The sequence below is a fragment of the Glandiceps talaboti genome, chromosome 4, assembly GCF_964340395.1.
Source record: "Glandiceps talaboti chromosome 4, keGlaTala1.1, whole genome shotgun sequence".
Classification (NCBI taxonomy): Eukaryota; Metazoa; Hemichordata; class Enteropneusta; family Spengelidae; genus Glandiceps; species Glandiceps talaboti.
The window spans coordinates 17546841-17571583 of NC_135552.1; the positions used below are offsets into that span (position 1 = coordinate 17546841).

Sequence of the window (24743 nt, forward strand, 5' to 3'; positions counted from 1 at the left end):
AATCTAGAAATTGAAGGGCTGATACTTACCTGGGGCTGTGGGTTATATATCAGCTGATCTTGATTCATGTTCTTAATAGTCAGGGATGCTACCACTCTGGTGATGCCTTGCACAGTTGATGATACGCAGTTTGAAATTATAATCCTACCCCAAAGCAAGCCGTCATATTAATGTATATGCCAATTGTGGCAGTTACACTATACCTGTCAATGGAAGCAGTCTAATTTTCCTTTTAAGAAATACAGATTGTTTGCAAATTAAGTGTAAATTTGTGTATGATTTTTCACTGTAATACATACCATTCCTAATTAAATATCTGCTACATTAATTGGGTTAATAGTTGCTTTTTAGGCTCTCTGTCATTTTTAAAGTCTGCGAGCCGTGTCGTCATAAAGGAGGACTGGAATGCTTCTTGAAAAATTCAGTGTGGCAGCTTTAGTTTGTGTCTGAATTAAAACGTGATTGTAAATGACATAACACTGACAGGTTCATGTTTTCAAAGGAGGCTCAAATGGTAAAAATTTTGAATATTAAAATGACTTAATTGACTGTGATGAATATATGACACATTGTTCAATACTTGGGGGGGGGGGGAAGTATGCAACTATCATAGACAATAAACAACGATAATACGGAGGGTCCACATGAAAGCAGTCCCTCTTTTTTTTTGCTCTCTGAGGTATGAGGGAGGGACTTATACTATAGTCACATTAACATTTCAAACATGTTTTTCTTTAGTCTGGTTAAAGATCAAATCTGAATTCCCCAACATGATTAGAAGTAATTTTTACAATGTCAGACTGGGTTACAAAATCATAGCATAACCTGCATAACAAATTCATTACCATGTCAGAATGTACCCCCTGGAATATACCATGGCATGTGTGTTATTACTACTAACAGAACTTATCAACTCAGATTACCTTCCTTAGTGTGACTCTCACACATACCATAGTATCAAGGAAATCAACTAATACATGGACTGACCATTTAGTCTGTGAGCTATGCAAGGTTTCATCATTTGCATACTAGTACCATCTACTTGCATGCATCAGTACAATTCTCTAATACACAGTTCTTAGGTATATATTTATACTGACCTTACACACACACACACACACACACACACACACACAAATACACATGCATGGAACCATTAGCATATATACACACATGTACATTGTGCATACATTTACAAACAAACAGTAAACCTAGAATTTCTCACACCTTAAATTCCCTAACTTGTACTTGACTTCACAGATATTTGAACAAAGAAAAATGCAGTATGCAGCTAAAGATCTGACAGTGTAACAAAATCTTATTCCTAACGTTCAACCCCCTTCTTCCCCCACACACGTCAATAAACAGAAACCATTACCTTTATAACATTCTCGCAAGCGTGGACATGTTTTTCTGCTGACTCATCACAGAATACCCCCCCCCCCCCAAATAATGCCTAGCAGTGTGTCTTGGACAGTAATGAGTCTTGTGGTTTTAAGTAGATGCAGTAATAATCGCTAACTAATGTTATTTTACTTGTCAACTCTGTTGGTCATTAAAAAGGTAATGTTATACAACACAAAACATGACAAAGAGACAAACGACACTGTGGACAAAGTAAACTTAACTGCAAATAGAATAACGGTTTTTATTACTAATAATAAAGACAGTCATTTCTGTATTTTCTTTTGTCTGTTACAACAGGACTATTATGAAATCCTTTTTGTCTGATAGATCAGATCAACAGATCTAGTAGACGGAATTTAATGATGTCAAAACTCTGACAACGAGAAAAAAATCAACAACCTGTATTACAAAAAAATTTCTGTGTATCTATCCAGTTGAAACCACAAACTCAACATGACAAGAGTGTGTGGTATATACGTTTCACATACAACTACACATCCTGTTTTGGCAAATATTGTATTTGTGCGATTATTTTCCACAATTCTTACGACTGTATACATGTATCTACTACAAATGAACAGATGCCAGCTCTATCAAACAATCAGCACAAAATCTAGTAAACTTACGAGCAGCCGGGCGAGTTTGCAAAAAATCTGATTTCACTGGATAGGTACAAAGGAAATGTTGATCAGAATGTCCCTTTAAGATATATGTCTATGACAGCTTCATCGACACATAGGACAAATAAGATGTTCTGAACACCCTCAAAAGTACATGTTAACTTCTCCTAAAAAGCTGGTAGGTACAAATTATCAGTACTCACTGAATTTCAGTTGAACACTTGTAAGAACAAAATTTCAGCCATTGGAATCAGAATCAAAAATATACATGACAGCAGCCGAACAGCAAACAAGTTACAATTCTTCTTTAATAGGGGAGTTTTCATGCATATCACATTTGGTAATAATATTTTGATGGTGATTGTGTTACATGTAAATGCTAACTTTGTAGCTCCCATGTTTAGTATCCGGTTTTATAGTGGTCATTCTGGTGTAATTACACTAGTAGATGTTGACACAGGGTGAACTGCACACACAGAGTATTAGTGTAGAACTTAAACAGTTACACAAGTTTAACGAAGACAATCTCGTCTTTTAGTTTTAGATATACTTTTATGTCTAGTCAACAATTATTAATTCCTTGTTGGTTGAGCATGTTAGTCACAGTACAATGAATGAATAAAACACACCATATACAGTAATTTCAATTTTTTTAACATGTCAAATTTTTGGAATAGTTAGTCTTCTCTAGGACTTCGTTGAGATAGTAATTTATAATAATATACTGACAGTACAACCTACTGTCATCTAAAACAATAATCCTTAAATTGTCTTTTTATTTAAAACAGTTCATTTTTTTTACTGTAAATTGGACGAATACTTATAGGGAACAGTATATAGTGAAATACTATAAAGTAGTTGTTTTGTCTTCAAACTTCTGGTACACCATCAGTAAATGTCTAATCAGAGAAATGATTAGCTGCTCAGCAGATTTTGGAAATTTGGAATAATAATATGTAAACACGTAATATCTCTAACTGTTATTGCTGTCTGCATATGCTGTATTCATATTCGAATTCGTATTCAGCTAGTTAACTTATTCCACAAGCAGCAACTAATCAAGTACTTGACAATAGTACAAAGTTAGCAATATAACGTACGTTAACTTAGTGTATTTTTTTAAAAAAGCAAATCATAGGGTTTTTTTTCTCTTACAGTAGAAGTTTTTTGTTGCAGGTAACACCTGTCTTTTAAAAAGTTCTGATCTGTTGCATTGTCATCTTTCTGTAAGTACTTCTTATAGAGCAGCTTTTGTAAGACACTTCTCCATTGGTTAAAATTGTCACATGACTGGTGAACAGTGACCTATCAAACGCTGCAGCACCTAAACAAACTTGTCAACTTAGTTTCTTTTCACAACTGTCAACAGTGAAGGTTTGTATTTTTTTTTTAAGTGTTCTAGTGACAGAATTATAGAATACTGGCATGGAGTGAGAAGACAAACATATATCAATAAATTTTATGTTTCTCTGTACAGTTGTACTCCAAAAACAGTCTGCGCCCATTAAATGTGACAAAACTTGCCTCGATGTCAGTGTGAAAGTTTTTTTTTTTGATGGGTTAATAACAAAACAGTCGCAAGATCTTGACAATAAAACTGGTATGTGTGCCTTTGGTAAATGAATCACCTCCTTTGATGAAATGCTTTGTATAAATTAGACTGTAAGATAGGTCGTGAAGTTCCACCCTCACCGGCCTCCTCTAGGGGATCGCCCGATGTGTGAGGGCGCCCCATCATGGCGCACCTTACAGACTAGGTATAAATCAATACCAAATATGCCAATATCCTACAAACTATCTCTAGTACGAACACTGCAAGTAGCTCAATATCTTAAAACTGACATGTTGTTGGTCATTTTACATCAAATACTTCAGCCTATTTGATTGGTATTCAATCTCATCCTGTCATCTTCTCCTCTACACATTCACACACACGCATACATATTGTGGTCATTCAACACCGTTCTTCGACTCAAAGTTTTTTAGTTCACTCTTTCTCAAAGTCAGCTTCTCATTCAACTCCTATTCATTCACTTATGATTCGGAGTGAAACATGCAAGATTGTATGGATGTTGGCTGGAATATCTTGCCTTACAGCAGAAACATACTTGTAATATAGACTGTAAGATACACCATGTCGTCCAGCCCTCTCTTTACATAAGAGAGACGCCCCCCAACATTGCGTATGTTGCAGCCTTACCAGTAATTCCGCTTGCAATTCACAGTACAGTATTTTTGATGAGTACACATTACTCAAGTTGTATTCTCACACTGTTTCACTCTCTGTGAGTTATCATCAACACAATATTCTTAACGAGTGGATTTGCTCCGTTTCTTGGACACTTCATAAAGTCTATATGAACTTTTTTTTTTAATAGCATAATGAACACTTCATCTGTACAAATCATACAACACTGTTTAAAAACACAAAATAAAATAAGAACAACAACAACAACAACAACAAACAAAACAAAGCGAGTACAGGAAAATCTGTAAAATACAAAGCTAAAGAACATATTATACACGACTTCTTGGTCTTTCACTCATACAAATAAAAAATATGTTACTATGGCATCAAAGATAATTATACATTTGGTAATATTGGATATCAACAAACAAGTGTTTATGATGGAAGGGGCTTTATACCATGGTGACACGTTTATGCTGAAATAGTTGCCACGGTGAGCAAATTAATGATAAAAGGGTTGTCATGGTGATTTCACACAGGAAACAATCAAAAACCACTCCTCTGAATTAGTCAAGTATTTGATCAATTTTCTGCCTTTGTTTCCTTGAAGCCCTCAATGTTAGTTTGATCTCTAAGTAGGTATGTATGTACGAGATGTAGGTCATGTGTTATCACAGACCCTTAGTACCATGTGGCAAATCATTTCACATGTGGTTGCAGAAAACAATATAACAAGTCTTACAACGGCTAGGGAACATCAAAATTCTGTTTATATAGAGTAATAGTCATGGGAAAAAGAGACAACAATTTACTCATAAAAACATTTAATATAATTTTTGTCTAATCTCATGGAACTGCTGGATAATTGCTTGAACTTGTACATTTTATTTCTAGACACATCATCGTTATATCTTGGTACTACCTGACGGTTTGTTTTCACTTCTGGCAATATTCCATCATAAACACTTGGTAGAATGAATACTATGTTCAACAATTGAGAATGTATGAAACACCATTTCAATACTGCTGGATTTCGGGTATATTCCCAGAAAATATGACCTATAATTCTGTGGTGGATTTACACCATAGAACTTTTGGTCTGTCATGGTTTCTATCTTCTATCCAATACATCTATGGGAACAGTCCTCAGGACGACTAGATAGATAGATCCGATACATCTACAGATTACTTTCTCGATGAAATACACAATGGAGGGATACTGATGTTCAAAATGAAGATAACGTCCTTACATCAAACTTGTTTGTACCACAAATGTCAGAGGTACAACACAGTGGTGATCCACACTCATGTCACTGATCATTCAGAAAGTCCTAAATTAAGGCAGCGTAACTGCTGTAGTTATATGTTTCACTGACAATAATTCAGCAATGTTTGGTAATCAGTAATCATATGTGCTTCGGGTGTTTCAGGTACTAGATTAACTTAGTTAAGAAACATACATAATCCACTATCAATACCTCAAAGTCATCAACATGTACTGACGTACAAATGACATCAAGTATTACTACAATGAGATGATAAAAATGACACACCCATTACTGACTTTCAGTTGATGACTACTATAATCATTGACTATACATGAATGACATCATCATCGCATACTAAATGACGTAAAAGATGGATGTCAGCACTTTTCTGTTTCCTGGCAAATATATGGTACTCTAAATATCGTTGTCGGAGAGATGTCAGTGGTTTGAGGTCAACCTTAACAGTGTGCGAGATATGACATGTTGTGCCGTGCGCTATCAGCTACAACTTCTTGTAAGAGATGGCTGATTAGGTACGAACAATATGACATATCTAACAGTCTAAGGTCAAATAGACAACTATTTGTATTGATTTGATTTGGATTGTAAAGTGGTTGAGAAATGACGGTTTCTACTGGACACAAAGTGACACAAGTTTGATAACATATGTGTTGCATACTAGCATAACCTTAGATGCTATTCATTTCCTAACATGGATGTCAACCAAGCTAAATTTGAAAACAGTTCAACACAATATGTGATCTTAGTTAACAAAGTCTTGACTAATTCCTTGCACAGCTGATATCAACTACTGAACACATGTACAGTACACTACATTCTCAAATTTCATTTTATACTTCAAATTAACTTCTATTTTTTTATATAACTGGACTGTAGTATGAGGCATGTATATCAGTATAGTAGATGTAAGTGATAGAGGATAGTAACCATGACAACACACAATAACATAGCATTCAATATAGTATATAATTTCTCTATATATGTTGTGTGTGTCTCTCTCTCTGCTACTGGCCTTCAATTCCAGCTGAATTGGTATTCTGTTGTACTGGTGATTTCATAGCAAGATCATGAAGATCTGGGTAGTTGGGTAGAAGTGGACAGAATGCTGAACTTTGACTAGGTCTTAGGATAAAGGTAACTCTCTTGTCTGGAACATACAAGTTATCTGGTACTGTACAGGGTCTGTAAGAAAGTGAGAACAGTTACAACTTTAGTGGCGATGAAAAGGCTACCATGATATGACCATGTACTGAAAATCAATGGAGGCTACCGTGATGCAAGTATTATGGTATTACTTCAGTCCTTGAAAATCAAGTTATTACAAACACTTTGAAATATGGTTCATCAGTGTAAAGGTTATATCACCATTGGAATAAAGGAACCAAGTGACCATAGATTGCACACAATGCATGCACCAACAAAAACATGTGCTCGCAAGCTTGAAAGTAAAATTAATGACACACATGCGTTGTTGATCTTGTTTCTATAAAGCAAGCTTTCTTATCCGCCACTCCTTCTAATATTGTTTTGGTTAATCTTTACTATGAGTTCACTTTCTTTCTAATAGTAATACATTACTCTACCCCGATCATGTTACTTGAAATATAAAATTTCATTCTGAAAGTTGCTGAAAAGGTGACAAATATATCATGTGTAAGCCAAAAATATGGAATATATACCCTGTTGTTTTATGTCATGACAACACGTGTCTAGGTCTCTGGTTGAGCTGTCTTTGAAACATGAGTCAAAATGTTCAAAATTGCCATTATTTTCTCCACATTTTCTTTGATATTACTGGCAGTGGTATATAATTATACTATTCTCCAATATTTCTCTTCATTCAGCTGGAAAATGCTCATGACCTAAGGGTCGGGTCAGTCGTAATGCCAAAGCCCCTTAGGTCAATCATATTTTTCTTGGCTAAAGGAAGAAAAATATTGGGGAATAACAACTAAGTATTTTTACTGTAATACCTAAATACTTTATCTCATTGACCTTTCACAAACATACACAGACTGTTTTTTATGATAATTTGCAGAGACATTGATTGTTTTATGGACAATTCATTGCAGATGGTGGTCTTCACGGAAGACATAACCTGATAGTACAGAACATAGGTCACACTAAATTGTCATTAGTTTATACAGTAACAGTTTTGTTTAGAAAGTCTTGTACTGTGTGTGACCTTACAGGCCTTATTGTCATTTTGTTTCTTCCACCCACAGAATCTATCTTTCATATGCTGTCCACAGAATTTTTCACCAAAATATGGAATTTTTAAATTCAATCTTTTGTTTGCTCATGCACACACAATGCTTGGTCGAACTGTTAAAATGAACAAATCTGAGAATTGGACTTAATAAATGATGATATATTGTCAGACAGTGAACACTTGTGTGGCCCCAGGGTCCTCACTACCATGATAGTGTATTATATAGCATTTCTATTACATGTTTACGCTAGTTACTAACAATTTTGTTTTAGTTTTGGATGTCTTCATGCCATGTTGTGACCAAGCCTATGTCAATGACTCAAAGTGAAACTGACCAGTTTGTGGACAATGCAATTGAATTAATAGTGAAACCTTTGGCCACCAACCAACAATTATACAATCTGTCCCTGGAGAATGTACTGTGATGGTCCCTGATTTGACAATGGGATCATCCATCCCCAAGCATTGAAATACAGAGTGCAACCAAGCCTTGGTCACCAATTTAATAATGGAATCACCCATCCATACACATTGCAATACAGTGAAACCAACTTTTGATCACTGACCTAACAATAGAATCACCACCCCTAACAACTATCATGCATAGTACAGCTAACCCCTGGTCACTAACTTAAACCCCAATGTTTTTGAATCCCATGGTTTTGATTACTACTATCATATCAGTGGGCCCATAGGGATCAAATAGGATTATTCTTTTATCTAAGAACAACTTTCTATACTTTTGGCAGAAAACTAAATCTTTTTCATGCCTAAATTTTAATCCTAATATGACATTAGCCTTTAACAATGGAACTGTAACCATTGACCACTAATAATACAATGCCTAGTGCATGTTTTGCATGCAGGGGTTCATGGGGGGAAAACACTTTGAACAAAGGCACTGCAACTATGCACTACTTTGAATAAAATGAAGACAAACTCTTCTACCACCTGTAAGGCATACACCACACAAAGCTACATTTTTATTACAAATGAACAGCAGTAAATTTCATTATTAATTCATGTGGACTCATTTGCTTCAAAAACTAGATTCCAATAAAGGTAACTCTACCAATACTAATACTCTTTACAGTATTTCAAATTACAGCATAATGTTACATATTTGTTTAATGACTGCAATCAGGAATGGGATTCAACTGCATGCATACATGTCAATCACACGGAGGTGGAGGTCACATTATTATACCTGTACTGGGAGAACTTGTCAGACCATGGAGTGACCAACCCTTGGGCATAGTTTTCACATAGGCAGTCAATGACACCACATGCCACTTATTGTCCGTTTCATGACACACACACATATACACACTCTTATCTTCTATATGAAGTACAAGAATGTTGGTTTCATGCCAAAGAAACAGACATTACAATAGAAATGAACACCACAAACACAGACTGAGTTCTGTATTTTTACAGCCACTCAGATTAAATGGATTGCTTTCTCTGCTTGCTGTAGGCCAACAAATAACGGTTTCACTCTATATTCAATCATTTTCCATTTCCTTTAAAATCACAGTTTTTTTTTTAAAGGGTGACTTGCCCTCAGCGGTAATTACTATGGAAATTTACTTTCAAGCCATCAATATGGTATTAAACGAAATCAGTATTATTGGTTGATTGATGAAGCTTTGAAAGGAATGATTGAATGAATGATTAAACGGTATACAGTTTATAAGCACATCTGTCAATTATTAATCATTTTTATATTATTCATAATTATCATCTTAAAAGATAGTTTTGTCTTAACAATCAAATTTGCTTGATTTATGTTCAATGCATTTTGTGGCTGTTAGTGTACCACTCATAGTATTGCTATCAATTATCGGATTATGTTACAGTTTAATTCATTATATGGACTTGTTGTTTCTAGTACAGTTTTTCAATGTCTGTGGAAATCATTCATTTATGTCACTAAACCCCTTTCATAGTACACAGACAGATTTTGCTTTGACGAATGGCAAACAATTATTTTATTTTACGTATTTCAATACCTTGGTGTTTAAAGTATAACTGTTACTGTATTCAAAATCCAAACAGAGAAATAGTGAGTTTGCAAAGGGTGGTTGAATTTTCTACCAAATCATAGGATGTACTTTATTAATGCTGATTAGGCTGAGTGACGCAATTTTTCTTGAAGGCTAATTAAAGTTTAGATGTTGACATTTCCCTGTCTGCAAGGTATCCTTTCACAGAAATATGTCATTTTTTGTAAAACCTCTACACTGTGCACAATTGACCTGTTCATGTTTTTTTTTGCCAGGGCCTCATTAGGACAGACCAATACTTAATTATCCATGCCATTTCTTGGTGGCCTACGCCTGCTATATAAATATCAGTAGTCATAAAAGCATTCTGAATGCGGGTATGAATCATTTGGTGACGGCTTGAAAATAAAAGAACTAATTCAAAACTTTGTTTTCAAGTAACTTGAGTCACTATACAATATCACTATACTTCTACAAAGATCTGTATGCGTAGGTTTCACATGTTTGACTCCCACACAGGGTGTGACCAGATCTGCAGTTGGTCTAAGGTCAAAGGTGAAGAGGTCAGGTCAAGAAGAGACAGTACACATGTTATGCACTGCAGTACAGTAGCTTGTAACTCTAACTGTGCAGATTTCATAACCAAGGAAAGACAACTATGAACTAAACTATGGGGATAGCTGACAAATACTGGATTGCAACATGGCACAACAATACCACATAGGTCTTATAGTCTGAAAGTGAAAGGTTCAGTCACTGGTTCGCATATGTAACCACTTGCTACCCCACGGTTGAGTGTATTAGATAAGCAAACACAATACCTGGATCTTTCAGGCTAATAGGTCCTTATAAAGAAAAATGTGTCCAATGTTAAAAGTACTGATATAGTTTGCCATTGAAACACCACATTAGAAAGCAAAGTGCATGTACGAAATATTCACAATACAAAATTACATTAGAAGGCTACACATCTAAATATCTAGATACTACTCCCTTATATTTTTCTTCATTCAGCCTAGGAAAATACAAGTAACCTAAGGGGCCTTTGTCACTAATACAAGTGACCTAAGAGGTCTTTGTCACTAATATAAGTGACCTAACAGGCCATTGTCACTAATACAAGTGACCTAAGAGATCATTGTCACTAATACAAGTGACCTAAGAGATCATTGTCACTAATACAAGTGACCTAAGAGACCTGTCACTAATACAAGTGACCTAAGGGGCCTTTGTCAATAATACAAGTGACCTAAGGAGCCTTTGTCACTAATATAAGTTCAAGTTCAAAAGTGACTAACCCTTAGTATTGAATGAAGGTAAATGTTGGAGAATAATACTATAGCTCTGTAAGCATGATCTACGAAATGTTGGGGAAATGATTTGTGATTTTGAACATTTTGACTCATATTTGAACACCATAGAACAAATGATGCAGACTGGACTAGGTGGATTTTTTGTTTGAACATGTTAATGAATGAGGCATAATGGGCAATAGACACAATCAATACTTAAAGTGGCACAAGCTGAGTTTACAAAACACACAATCATAAACAGCAACTAAACTGATATAGTATGATATTAATGTCAATACATGCCTTCTGTGGCAGAAAAAAATTGTACTCTGTCATTGTTTGTATAGTCAGTGGCATAGTATGACAGAACCCCATGACACGTTAGTGCAAGTGTGCCATACTTGGGGTATTTGCATGACTGCTTGCAGTATTCTCTGCGCCTGTACTTTCATGAGTGTAGCGAGTGTAAGTGCAGCAGAAAACACTGCAAGCACGAAAGCAACTACCCCCACCCCACCCACACTGAAACTCACGAAGAATGGGGTTCTGTTATTATTACATATATTCGTTGGAAGCAATAAATTTCCATACGTGACACTATGTGATAAAGCATTTCAGCGTTCAACGAACGACCGTGTCCTTATTTGCATATCCTTGGCATACAGGTATGCAATAATGTTTTCAGTATTGCACTGTAGTGCAAATACCACTGTGGGTGTATGTGGGTGCATTGTTCAGTATGTAATAATAATAAGTGTTTCCTGGACTTTTTAAGAATATGTAATGATTGATTGTGTCCACTCACCTTGACTCATCGTCTGTTTTCACTTTCTCACACCCATCTGGTGGTTCTCGTGTTAACAGATACGATTTGTTATGATTTGGTGAAGATGCATACTTGGCCAGACACTGGTTCTCTGGTGATGTATCTCCTGTAACAAGTCAAGTCTCGTTATTTACATCATTCATTCTTGGGACTAGGACATAGTGTTTTATAAAGCACACACACACACACACACACACACACACACACACACACACACACAATGATGGCACAGCAAATATTACATGTACAGTAACACAGAATTGTATAGACTGACAGATTCGTCACTGTTTGTACAATGTGAAGTACAAAATAACTACAAATCTTCAGTCCTTGTAGAATATCAGCAACAAACATTATATATCTTACACACACACACACACACACACACACACACACCAAAGTTCACACATTTATTAATAATTCTTCTTCTACCTGGTTTGGAGGGGAGGGGGGGGGGTGTATTTGTTGGTACACAAAAAACTGTAAGTTCAGAGCAAAACATGATTTAAAGATGCTTCTAAATCAGAACGACTTGGCTTGGTTTTCAAGGAATTCTTCCTGCAATCTATAATGTCATTTTTATGACACTATTTATGTAATTCTAACCATAAGAGACACATTTTGTTTTGTGACAGAAATTTTCCTTGAAAGACAATACGACCTTTCAACATTTTATGGGTGTATCATGTCATAAATTTATTTTCAAGGACTTTTCGAAGAGTTTAGGGAAGTGAGTTGAAATATTCAGACTTTCAATGATGGGGTGTGTGAACCTTGGCATCATAATAAAACGGTGTAATAATATACACAATGTTGGCTGCAAACATTCTAACTATATTGTGACATACACAAATTTACTTCTATTTATAGTACATTTAATTCTCGGCTTTGATAAACCAAAACATAAAATTACTTCTTTATTACAAGTTGTTGAAATTCTCTTTGTTGTCAACTTCTACCTTTTTTACATGTAATGCATTAAAACACACAAACCATGCAAAAGCAAAACAGAATGCATCGGCAATATTTACCCAATGATAAGTAGCAATGTTAATAGTAAATTATGAAGTAAAACACATAAAAGACATGCAAGATAGGGTTAACACACCAATGAACAGAAAACACTTGGGTTAATTAATGAGAGTGTTGTTAATAGTGACGTGATGAAAGCAACTCAGAAGACAAACCACAAAGACGGAAAACAAGAAAAAAGAAAACAGAAATACAGTGTACGGTACTGGCAGCAAGACATGGCCACTCTATTAGATGAATCCCAATATTCCAAGAAGAGACACAGACATAACAATGAAATATCAGGATTTATCTACACAAAACACCAGACTGGTCATGTCTTTTAAAATCCCAAAAGTGAAATCACTGATACCGGTGATGATGAGTTACTACAAAGAAATTAAAACACAAGTGTGTCAGCAAATCAAAGGAACCATGCACCCACCATCCATCTTTTCACATTTTTTTTTAGGATTTGCATTTTGAATCCTAACAACTAGTTTGGTATTACAGCTTATACTTACTCTTTAGCCTACATATCCCTCACAGTGCTGGCTTTGATTGGTTAATTATGGTCACATGAACATCATGTGACAAACAAGACAGTTTATAACCCTTCTTCTCATTGGCTGACTTAGCTCGTATGTATACAATGTAATGCATGTCAACCACTGAGACAAAACCTTATAAACTATGATGTAGTTGGAAAGGGTTCTTACACAAAGTGGATAAAACTTGTTTAGTTTAATGTGAGGGATTCCAGTGGCTAGGATAGAGCAAGCATAAAACTGACCTTGTTTTTCAATCTTGTCATTTCCGGATGAACAAGATCTGCTGCCAGGTTGTGATCCGTCCAGACTGACAGGGAACTGAGGTGAGATGGACTGGCATCGACTACCTGATTTACTACTATCACTATTATTATCATCGTCTTCAAGACCATCTGTTCCTGCTGGCGTCTGTGTGTCTATGCTCCGTGTACTGCTGTTTGTTGTTCGTATCATTCCTGGAACTGGTGCTCTGTGACCATCTGGGGTTGGTTCCTGAGTCTGAAAACAATTGCCACTTTCAATTGTCAGTTTAATTACATTACATCAAACAACATTCAAAGTATGATATTTTCAGGCCAACTACAGAGATTGCAGTACACTGTGTTGGAAGGCCAGATGTTGAGGAAATGTATATGACTTTAATCTACAAAAGTCAATGTAAAACAAGCCATCGAAGATGACACAGCCCCCGCAGTGGATGTTTGAGACTTAAAGTCCTAGCCCCCCAAAAAATAAAGTGTGTTTTGGTGGGGACAAAGAAAACAGTATTGCTTTTGCAAATTGCCATGATTTGTCAATTGGATGATAATAATGTGTAACTGGTGCAGAATCACTAATGATTTTACAATCATTATCACTGTGCTGATAACTTGTTTGTGAAACAGTTCTTTGTAATTTGTCTGATTTACACACCTGTGTCATGCTATGGACTCTATATGTAGCTATCTCACAAGTGTTTTTGTGAGTTAATGTTTGTTGTTTTGTTGAATATATCTGTACCCTTTTTAAATGAGGTTTTGTGACATTAATTTTAAGTACACATGACAAAGGTTGTGAAACAGTTCTTTGTAATTGGTCTGTTTTACACACCTGTGGCATGTTTTTGACACTACATGAAGCTGTTTCACTAGTATATTGTGTTAATGTGTCTTGCTCTGTTGAATACATTTGTACTTCCTTTAAATCAGGGTTCGCGACATTAATTTTACGCGCACATGATCTTTCTGTTTTTGAGAATTTTTTTTTATTATCAACTTTAAGTGTTTGTTTCGTCTTATGTATATACTTTTCTTCAGTTGTACATGTTATGATGGCAGATGAACATATCCCATAATGTGCTGTAAGGTTAAAGGAATCACTTGGACTATTTGTTGTATAGACTAGTGTAGGAGTAATTTCAAAAGCCACACTTGCAAGAGAATCCTCAGTCAATGTTGATGTTAGTTGTCTTAAATGGGTACAGAGATCATGTATTGTCTTGAAAATGATAAGAACTGCATGTCCATCAGGCATTGAATAACCTTGATCACTTCTGCTATGAGGATCGAACAAGTGGAACTGGTCATCTTGAGTAAATAATGCCATACCATAGTCTTTCACTATAAGAATACACTGGGATGAAATTTCTAGAGCACTCTCAAATACACTCTCCATTTTATGAAATTCAATATCAGTGGTAGGAGTAAATTGTTGGATCCTGTACTGGTTTACAAGCATACAGACACAACAAAGGCACACACCTTGCACAACAGACATAAATACAATAACAAAGTTCTCAGAACCCGAGAACACTCTTCAGTTGAGGAGGTTAAAGTAGGATTTGGGCACCGTCCCAAATTAACTGCTGGTCTGAACATAGACCACTAGAGAACTAGAGAACACAAAGAGAACAAAAGCAAAGACAACAACCAAAATCTAATAAAACACATGTGATAGGACAGTACATACATAAAATAAAAGACAGGTGATAGGACAGTACATACATAAAATAAAAGACAGGTGATAGGACAGTACATACATTATTAGAAACTTGTCCTAGAACTCACTACAATATTATAAGTTGTACCAAGGATACAAACACTTGAAAGAACTAGAAATAGAAAGTCCAATTGTCTTAGTTTATATTTCAAATTACTGACTAGGTATTAGCAATAAAACAATCATGGGAATGTGTGTCCAACAATACAGGCAGTCTGTAGGAAGTTTTTATTCTGTGCACTACATGATCAATGTAAAATTAACAAAGATATTGTCCTTCTGCTGCGCTTGTATTCTTCGCCTTTACTTGTATTATAATTATTACACCAGGATGTTGCTCCTGCTTGGAGGTGATATAGAAACAAACCCAGGTCCTCCAACACCAAAACAGACTTGCCCTGGTAAATTTGCAATTATTGGTAGTATACATCAAGGTTCACCCCAATTTTTGATTACTGAATCTGGTGCATGTCATTCATAAAAATTAATTGAAAACAATTCATTTCCCTTTATTTCTCTAAAATTTGATATCCTTTTAATTTTCATGAATGGAAAATGATTTTTCATCCAAATTTGCCGGAAATACGTACATTTTTAATGTGACGAATTTGGGCTAAGAATAACCGAATACGTTCAGTGCAAACGTGCAGTAACAAACATGGCTGCCACATTGGAGCTACCTCGTGGTACTACGATCGCGATTCACATCCAAACGTGATCATTTAGGACATAAATTTTACCATGGAACCGTACCGGAGTAGTTATTTCTAAAGAACATGTATAAATTTTATGATTTTGTTCGTATTTATCGATACAATGTGAAAATTGCCGTGACATCGTACATCGTATGCGTACTGTATTACGTATACGGGAAGGCTTGGAAATTACCGGCTTGATATACCCGGCCATAGAAACTACCAACATACCGTCTTCTACTTTACGACGGTACTACATTTACTGTTTTTGTTTCGGCTACCATTGTTATAATCAAGGCGATAAATAAGTTCATAAATGATGATAGACGCAGTGTCGCTGTTCACTTCCTTCATTAACGGCATTGAATAGAATCTCTTGAAGACGTTCACATCAAAACAAAGGGGCGCTGAACGCAAACAGAGGGGCGGTCCATGAAAACAGAGGGGCGGTGCGCCCCTCAAAAACCCCTCGTGGAGAACACTGATAATGTAGGGTTAAACTTACAACGGAATCTACTGTATCGTGGAGAATGGAAGAAATTTTGTGCGAGCACTACAATTCATGAATGAAATCTAAAGCACATACGTCATCAGCCTCTTTTTGGATAACGTTGGCGATCTTGCACAATATTCTCAGATTTGGATTCACACTATTAGACATATTCATATATTAGACGAATTGGATAGGGACCAAATAATTCTCAAAAAGTACAATAAACCGTTTTCCGGCCATATTTGATGATTTTGATAAACAAATATGCATACTTGCGCTTACAACTTTCATTTAAAAGCTTTATTTACACACATACCATTTACCACAAATGTACAATTATGATTGGCACAGCATGAAATGCATTGTATGTAATGAAGTGTGCACTAGTTTTCATACTGGTACAAAGCGCATTGACAATAAAGATTAACAATTATCCAAAGCACATTGACAATAAAGAATAATAATTCTCCTTACCTTTTATCGATGCAGATATAAAAAACAAAAGTCACTCTTACAAACATCCGAATCTAATCTGAATTTGAATTCGATAATCTAAATTTGAATTCGATGATTGCAATTCTGAACCCATGTTCATACACATGTACAATTTACTCTACAAATTATTGTTACAGACATGTGAAATATTTTAAATGTTTGTAAATCAGCTAAACCACATCGCATCCAAAAGAAAATCAGCGTGCATATGTAACTCATTTCTAATTATGAATGTACCAATTTTGGAAGGAATCGGTCCATGATTGTCCGAGATATGGCTGAGGACGGACACACGCATGCATGCACGGACGGACGGACGCACGGATGCACACACGCACGGACAGAACCCAATTTATAAAGCCCCCGCCTCGGACTTCGTCCGACGGGGGCTAAAAATCAAGACCTTGTGATATGATGTGATTCACATTGGGAACCAGATCTTGTTCAGTTATAAAACTGTCTTGCTCAAAAACAACACAAAGTACTTCAGAAATATCTCTTAAATAAAGTTTTCCAATCATATATATGTAACAACATCTCCATATATCTAATAAAATCTGTCTCTTTTTTTACCATTTGATATGGTAAAGATATACCAAACTATTTTTAAATTCCATCTTTCCATGAGTATGGCTGAATTCTAAAGTGACAAGTATGGACTGGTATTCAGAAAACAAATGAATACAAGTACTTGTACTAGATCTAAATTTAATGTTCTGTGTGTTTACCAATGTGGTATGGATAAACTTACTCTGTCTGCGTCTTCACCGTTAATCCCTGAGATACCTGTGAGTACCAATTTTTCAATCTCTTGATTAAGCCCTTCTACACTTCCCCTCGTTCTTGGAACCTTTGGAATGCTGGGTGATGGAATTGGCATGGCTTGTGACGTGGCTGTCGTTGCTGGTTGTTGGACTGCAGCATGGTTCCCATGCACTGGTGACTGTCGGTTGTTATTTGTTGTATTCTGTCTGCTTCCTTGCTTTCTTATATTGTGTTTTAGTTTCTGTCACAAGACACAAAGAGTTGAAGTCTTTAATCTTAATTTGGCAAACTTTCAAAGACTTGATGTTCTGGCAGGACTCCAAAGCATGGATAATTTTGTAAACTATGTTTGTCTGCCAGGAATGGTGTACATTTATATAATTTGATTGTAATGGAAAGTAGTGCACATCACACAGGTCAAAAGGTTAGTAAAGTTTCTTACAAGGACTACAGAATTATATGTACTCTAGGAGGGTACACCTAAATGTCAAAATCATTCTCGATACCTGCAATAGCACTTTCCCTCATGCTAGAGTGCCAAAATAGATCAAGAAGGTTGACTTATTCTCAGTACCTGTAACAACATTTTACCTCATGCTAAAGGGTCAAAATAGAACAAGAAGGTCGACTTATTCTTGGTACCTGTAATAACATTTTACCTCATGCTAAAGGGTCAAAATAGAACAAGAAGGTCGACTTATTCTTGGTACCTGTAATAACATTTTACCTCATGCTAAAGGGTCAAAATAGAACAAGAAGGTCGACTTATTCTTGGTACCTGTAATAACATTTTACCTCATGCTAAAGGGTCAAAATAGAACAAGAAGGTCGACTTATTCTCGGTACCTGTAACAACATTTTACCTTCATGCTAGAGGGTCAAAATAGAGCATGTATGCCTATACTAATGCGTGTGAAGGGTGTGGAATGGAAGTTATGGTGCCGACCAAGAAATTGAATGTTCATTAGCAGCAATATATGATATTTCAGGTATCAAGAATTGTGTAGCTTTCATACCTCTTTAATTCAGCACTACCCCACGATACTGCTCTAGGAAAGTAGACCGAAATGTCGAAATGATTGCGCAACACCCTTACCGCTTAATTCTTTTGATCACCACTATCCCCACGATACTGATCTAGGAGTGCAGAGCGAAATGTCGAAATAATTGAGTAACATCCTTACCTCTTTAATTCTTTGGTCAGCACTACCCCACGATGCTGATCTTTTATGTGAACCCTTACTCTTCTTATCGTCATTTGAATCATCCCACTCAGTCTGCAATCAAACAAAAAAATTTGATTTAGAAGATCATTTTACCTTCTTTTTAATTTGACATTTTCATTTTCATGATAACGCAGTCATTTTTTCTGCAACTATGGCAAGTATAAGGTACATGTAGCTATATATAAACATGACCTGTCATAGAAAATACAGAAGATATATTGGAAAACTATGAAAGGAAATGAAAGTACATGAATAATTCAGCCTGTTCATCAGACGTTGGACTATGGGATATCATATATGGGATTAACACCACTTCTCTCTGTAAAGTGATTACTGAAAAGGTGAAGGTTCATATGCCATGCACTAGCATGATCAATTCTAATTTCATTAGTACCAAGAATTCTAAATAGCTGGATAATTAGTGAGATAAACAATTGGATGGGAGATAGAGATGGAACAAAACAAGGGCTAAAGGGCTATGTTTCAATCCTGGGTCATCACATTAGTGTAACTCTGTTATCTTATCAGTGGAACCATACGGCTTACAAGTTACATGGTGATCAGTTTTTTGGTTCAGGACCAAATTATTCTACAGCTCTGCCAGGCAACTGTTTTTCAGTCCTAATCCAAAGTAAGCCTTTCAGAAAAAAGTAAGTAAAGTGGGAAAAGGCAGGAGGCATTAACAGTGACCTCAGTTGTGTAGAAATAGAAAAGAAGAGAGCAGAGAACATAATAAGCAAAATTGAAAAGTAAACTATAGCATTACAAAGATAGTGGGAAAATGTATGTTCAAGTCACATAATTTTTGTTTGATATTTCCAATGTTTTCTACTTATTATTATCATTACGGTGTTAAAACATATATATATTACACAATTTATGGAATGAACTCTTCCACATCATGAGTTTTTGCATTAATGGACTTTAATTTCTGTGATAGCTACATTTTCTGTTGTTGCCAAAAAATGTGTTTTCCAAATTAATAGAGTGAACTCTAACATTATAACATAATGAGTTCTTAAAAATAAACTAGACTTAAGCACAAAATAAATGATTAGTTACTATAAGTACTTCACTGTTCAATTCACTAGACTGAACTCTTAAATGCAGCTATGTAACCAAGAACTTTTAGTACAACTACTTGGTCCTGCCATTTGTATATGTATGTATACTGTAACCAGCTTACTGTAATTACTTAAAATGTCACTGTTTCATTTGTACACTGTAGCCTGTATAACTACTTCATAGATTGAGCTGAAAGTCAGTGTTCATTTGTATACTGTAGTCTGGTGTCAATGTGATTGCTGGATGTCTTCATTTTCACATTTCTCTCAAATTTTGAAAACTTTCATGCCTTCAATGATAACAGGTTCTGTATTTACTTCTGAGATGTTGATAAGTTGACTAAAATTTACATCTAATGTGATGTACAGTGCATGGGTTTCCAGTAGTATTTTAATGTGTCTACCATCATGTTATGACATTGCACTGATTATAATGGTGTGACTGCTACAATTTTCACCATGGTTTACATCATATAATAAACGTGGTGTCTTATTTGTGAATGTTTGTTTAGGGGGGAGGGGAGGGGAGGGGAGGGTTTTTTGTCATATAGGAACGAAGTTCATTTATTGAGCTTGTGTGACGTTGTATGATCATCCCAATTAGCAGTCTGTGTTTCCGGACAAATCCTACGACAAATCTCAAATGTATTACGTCAAGGCAGATTTGCAAATTCTAGGAAATGTGTATAGAAGCCAGAAAAGTATCCTGCCTACATGTACAATGACAGCAGACTTCCTGGTAGTATTTACTACAATCTCCAGTGTTAAGAAAACTGTTTGAGGCACATATCCATTTTATATGTAGTCTAAAGAATCTAATTCATTGTGTATCCATCAATGAATGCTATTTGTGTAAAACTACTGATAGGATGGATTTAAATCGCTAGTTTATTTTGATACACAGTAAATACAGGTACAGTAGAAGATGCAGATGACATGCTGAGGAAACCAGATTGAAAAGAGATAAAGAGGATGAAATGATGGTAAAGAATCCAAGCTGATGGTAATAAACTAATTGATCATGGTAAAATAAAATCAGTGAGGCATACTGTCTCTCTTTGACAGCTATACTAAGAAGTGCTCAGAAAGCAAAGACTGAATACAGCCATATATCTCATGGCCATCTTTTTTAATCTCTTGAAACATTTCTATCACTGAGGAAGCTCCTTGTTTCTATGACTGGACTATCTAGTGCTACTAGTCAAAAGGAAATGATGTGTTCCTTGGCCATCAACAATTAACTGACAATACACTGTATCATGTGTGATCATAAAATAGTGACGTCATGAATATTCAACATATAGTGCTGATTGCGAGCACTATAACCATAACACTGATAATTTCCACACAATTTACACTTCATTTTAGTGTGACACTATCCTTATTTCAAAGCATTTATTCTCTTTCATAAAACTGTGATCACAGAATAACTATGTGTGTATGTGTCAAATCCATCACAATATAGCACTAATTGCAGGCATCTTTTTCAATTGTATGCAAGTCGATCTGTTCATGAAATAAAAACAACCTGATCTTTTCCATACACTGGTAACTATTGAAGTGTGAAACTGATCTTCAACATTACAACGTCAAATCCACACAGTGGGATAACAAGTATGAATTTCAGAGCAAACGTGACCTGCATGGTTATATATAAAGTGATCTTAACAAGCTGAGTGTTGACTTGTCTTTCAACTTCCTCTCTCAGATACCAGCTAATGGGTCAGTAGCTACTGACCCATTTTGATATTTAGTTCATCTTAACATTACCCGTAAATATACATTTTTTATCATCCTATCATAAATACCATAGTTTTATTAATAATATATATTTACAAATATTACTAAGCATTAAATGCTATATTGCTCCTCATTTTTATAGATGGTGAGTGACCTGATGATTATTTTCTTTTCAAGGTCCATTTTAACCCAAGTACAATTTGGAGTTTTGTTAAAATGGTTTCATACCGTAATTCTTGTGACTTTGTATTAATTAAATAAATAACTTGCAAATTTGTTTGAAATATATTATGTACATGTACTTTCAATCTTTCTAGAAATATGATATTTATGTTTTTCCGTGCCATCAGGCAAAATATGTATCTGCCACAACCCACGTACAATTTGCTATGGCTCCAAACTTAGTGAAATTTGTCCAGAAAATAAAATAACAGAACCCCATGATGCATGAGTGCAAGTGTAGCATACTTGGGGTATTTTCATGAGTACTTGCAGTATTCTCTGTGGTGATACTTTCACAAGCATACCATGTGCCTAAAAAACACTGCAAGCATGAATACAATTACTTCCAGTACCCACACTAGCACTTACACAGCATGGGGTTCTGTTATTATTATATATATGTATCCGAAACAACAAATTTCCATTAAAATGATACTAAGCGATCACATGCTTTTGTGTGTTGAATGAAATGGCATGTCCTCATTTGCATATCATTTGCATGCAGGTATGCAATAATATTTTTGGTATTGCCCTGCAGTGAAAATACCCCTATAGTATGCACATGCACTGAGTGCAAGTAATGTCCAGTACATATACAACGAAAACCAAGTATTTACCCCAGATCTTTTGTTTTTCATCTGTTTTTGTCTTGATAACAAAGAATTGAAAGGGTGATAATTGATTCACTAGTTAACCCTTACATTGTAAGTGAGATACTTTAAAGCGCCTTGGCACTAAGCAAGCCTTTTCACTAGCCTAGCTATCACAATACATGTAGTCACAGTGAACTTTTTAGACCCAGTTTTTGTATTTTTGTCGGTATTTCTAAAAGGTAGACATAAAATATTAAATGTATCCATGCCTCAGTAATGTTTATGAGGTGGAAATGCATTAGGTATAAGGAACAAAAAAGTATTGGGTCTTGAGTGTCATGTACGGCTGGCCATACAGCCACACAAAACTGGCATTCTAAGGGTAAATAACTAGGCCTATGGTGGTCACATGGCATTCATTTAAATGGTTAAAATAACTGAGCCTATGAGGTAATTTGGCCAAACATTTCATAACATTCAAATAATTAAAGCAGACTTAGGGGGTCATATGGCCATACAGTACATGGCATTCAAATGGTTAAATAACTGGGTCTAGGGGGTCATATGGCCATACAGTACATGGCATTCAAATGGTTAAATAACTGGGTCTAGGAGGTCATATGGCCATACAGTACATGGCGTTCAAATGGTTAAATAACTGGGTCTAGGGGGTCATATGACCATACAGTACATGGCATTCAAATGGTTATTAAATAACTGCACCTCGGGGTCATTTGGCTATACTACATTGCATTCAAATGGTTAAATAATGGACCTAGGAGGTCACCTGGCCATACAGTACATGTATATGGCATTCAAATGGTTAACTAAGTGCACCTAGGAGGTCACCTGGCCATACAGTAGGAAACATTCTAAGCTAAATAATTAGGCCTAGGGGGGTCATATGATCATGCACTACTCTGTGGGCCAGTACAGTATTCTATAGTTCAAAGCCTAGTCACATGAGATCAATAATTTAAGTAAATGTGTCAGTGTCAATATAACCATGCAAACATGTAAGAACTGTTTTTAAATGGATACAAATTATCCTACAACATGCTAATCTAACAAACCAACATTTTAATTGTGCTTTTATTTTCATTATGCTGCATGGATTGAATGATGAAAATTATAACGCACACCCCCCCCCCCCACATCCCATCCCCCCCCCCCCCACATCCCATCCCCCCCCGGTAAATTGTTGACAACCATACAGTACTTCTGTTATCATTTTGATTTCAAAATCACTCAGGTAAGTGACATATAAAGCAAAAGTTCATTTTCTCTAGCTTTCATACAGTATGTAAATTTTGGCCAACATTTGCATCAGATCTATTGGCAAAACACCAATGTCGTCTTCAAATATTTGACTTTGCTTTCAATGAAAAGCACTGAAAAGAAGAGTTATTATTCACCAATAAAAGACTGTGAGAGATTAATGGTGTATCAATACTCTGGAGTTTAGTCAATACAATACGCACGATATGTACATGTTGAAGTATCGATGTACTTTTTATATTTACCCTTATCATATTATATAGGTCATTTTTTTTCTTTTTAATCCCTAAAACACTGAAATTTTTATCTTATCTCTTGGACTATAACTGATTATTCACATGTCTTTCTTCATAGTTATCTGAGGCTGTTTTATACACAAGGTAATAAAGGTTTTGCTTTCAATAAAAGATGTAATTTCTGTCCCAAGTCTTTTCATGTCATATATATTTCATCATTCATTGACGTGCATAATGTACTTTTTCTTTTATAGGGTTCAAACGTTCATTGACTTTCATAACTTTACATTTCACTGTGACCTCTAAACTACTTCCAGAAAGCTGTCTTCTCGCAACTTTTTCCAAGTGCTGCTTGACAACATTACACATACATTGTAGTTTCAACCGTCTGGTAGGATTTCATAACAGAAGACTTATCTTTTCTGCTTTCAGCAAAGTAAAGATAATCACTCACCATGCATATGTAATGTCAAAAGCTTCAATATGCCCCTTGGAGACTTGTATCAATTTCTACAACTACATCCTGTTTAACATTATATTTCAACAAATTATACATG

The 24743-nt window shown here is 35.6% G+C and overlaps 1 protein-coding gene across 2 annotated transcripts in view; it reads right to left on the minus strand.

Annotated features, from left to right (window-relative positions):
* Positions 1-1674: 1674 nt before the first annotated feature.
* Positions 1675-24743, minus strand: part of LOC144433939 (protein FAM117B-like) — a 60235-nt gene continuing 37166 nt past the window's right edge. The window contains exons 3-7 of one of the 2 annotated variants that reach the window (XM_078122350.1): positions 19012-19104; positions 17814-18068; positions 13750-13900; positions 11820-11946; positions 1675-6686 (exon numbers count right to left, since the gene is read on the minus strand). In XM_078122350.1, the coding sequence (XP_077978476.1) occupies positions 6509-6686; positions 11820-11946; positions 13750-13900; positions 17814-18068; positions 19012-19104 (804 nt within the window). In that variant the 3' untranslated portion in view covers positions 1675-6508. Of the gene's footprint in view, positions 6687-11819; positions 11947-13644; positions 13901-17813; positions 18069-19011; positions 19105-24743 lie in introns of both variants that reach the window. The other variant, XM_078122349.1, reaches the window with a different exon arrangement.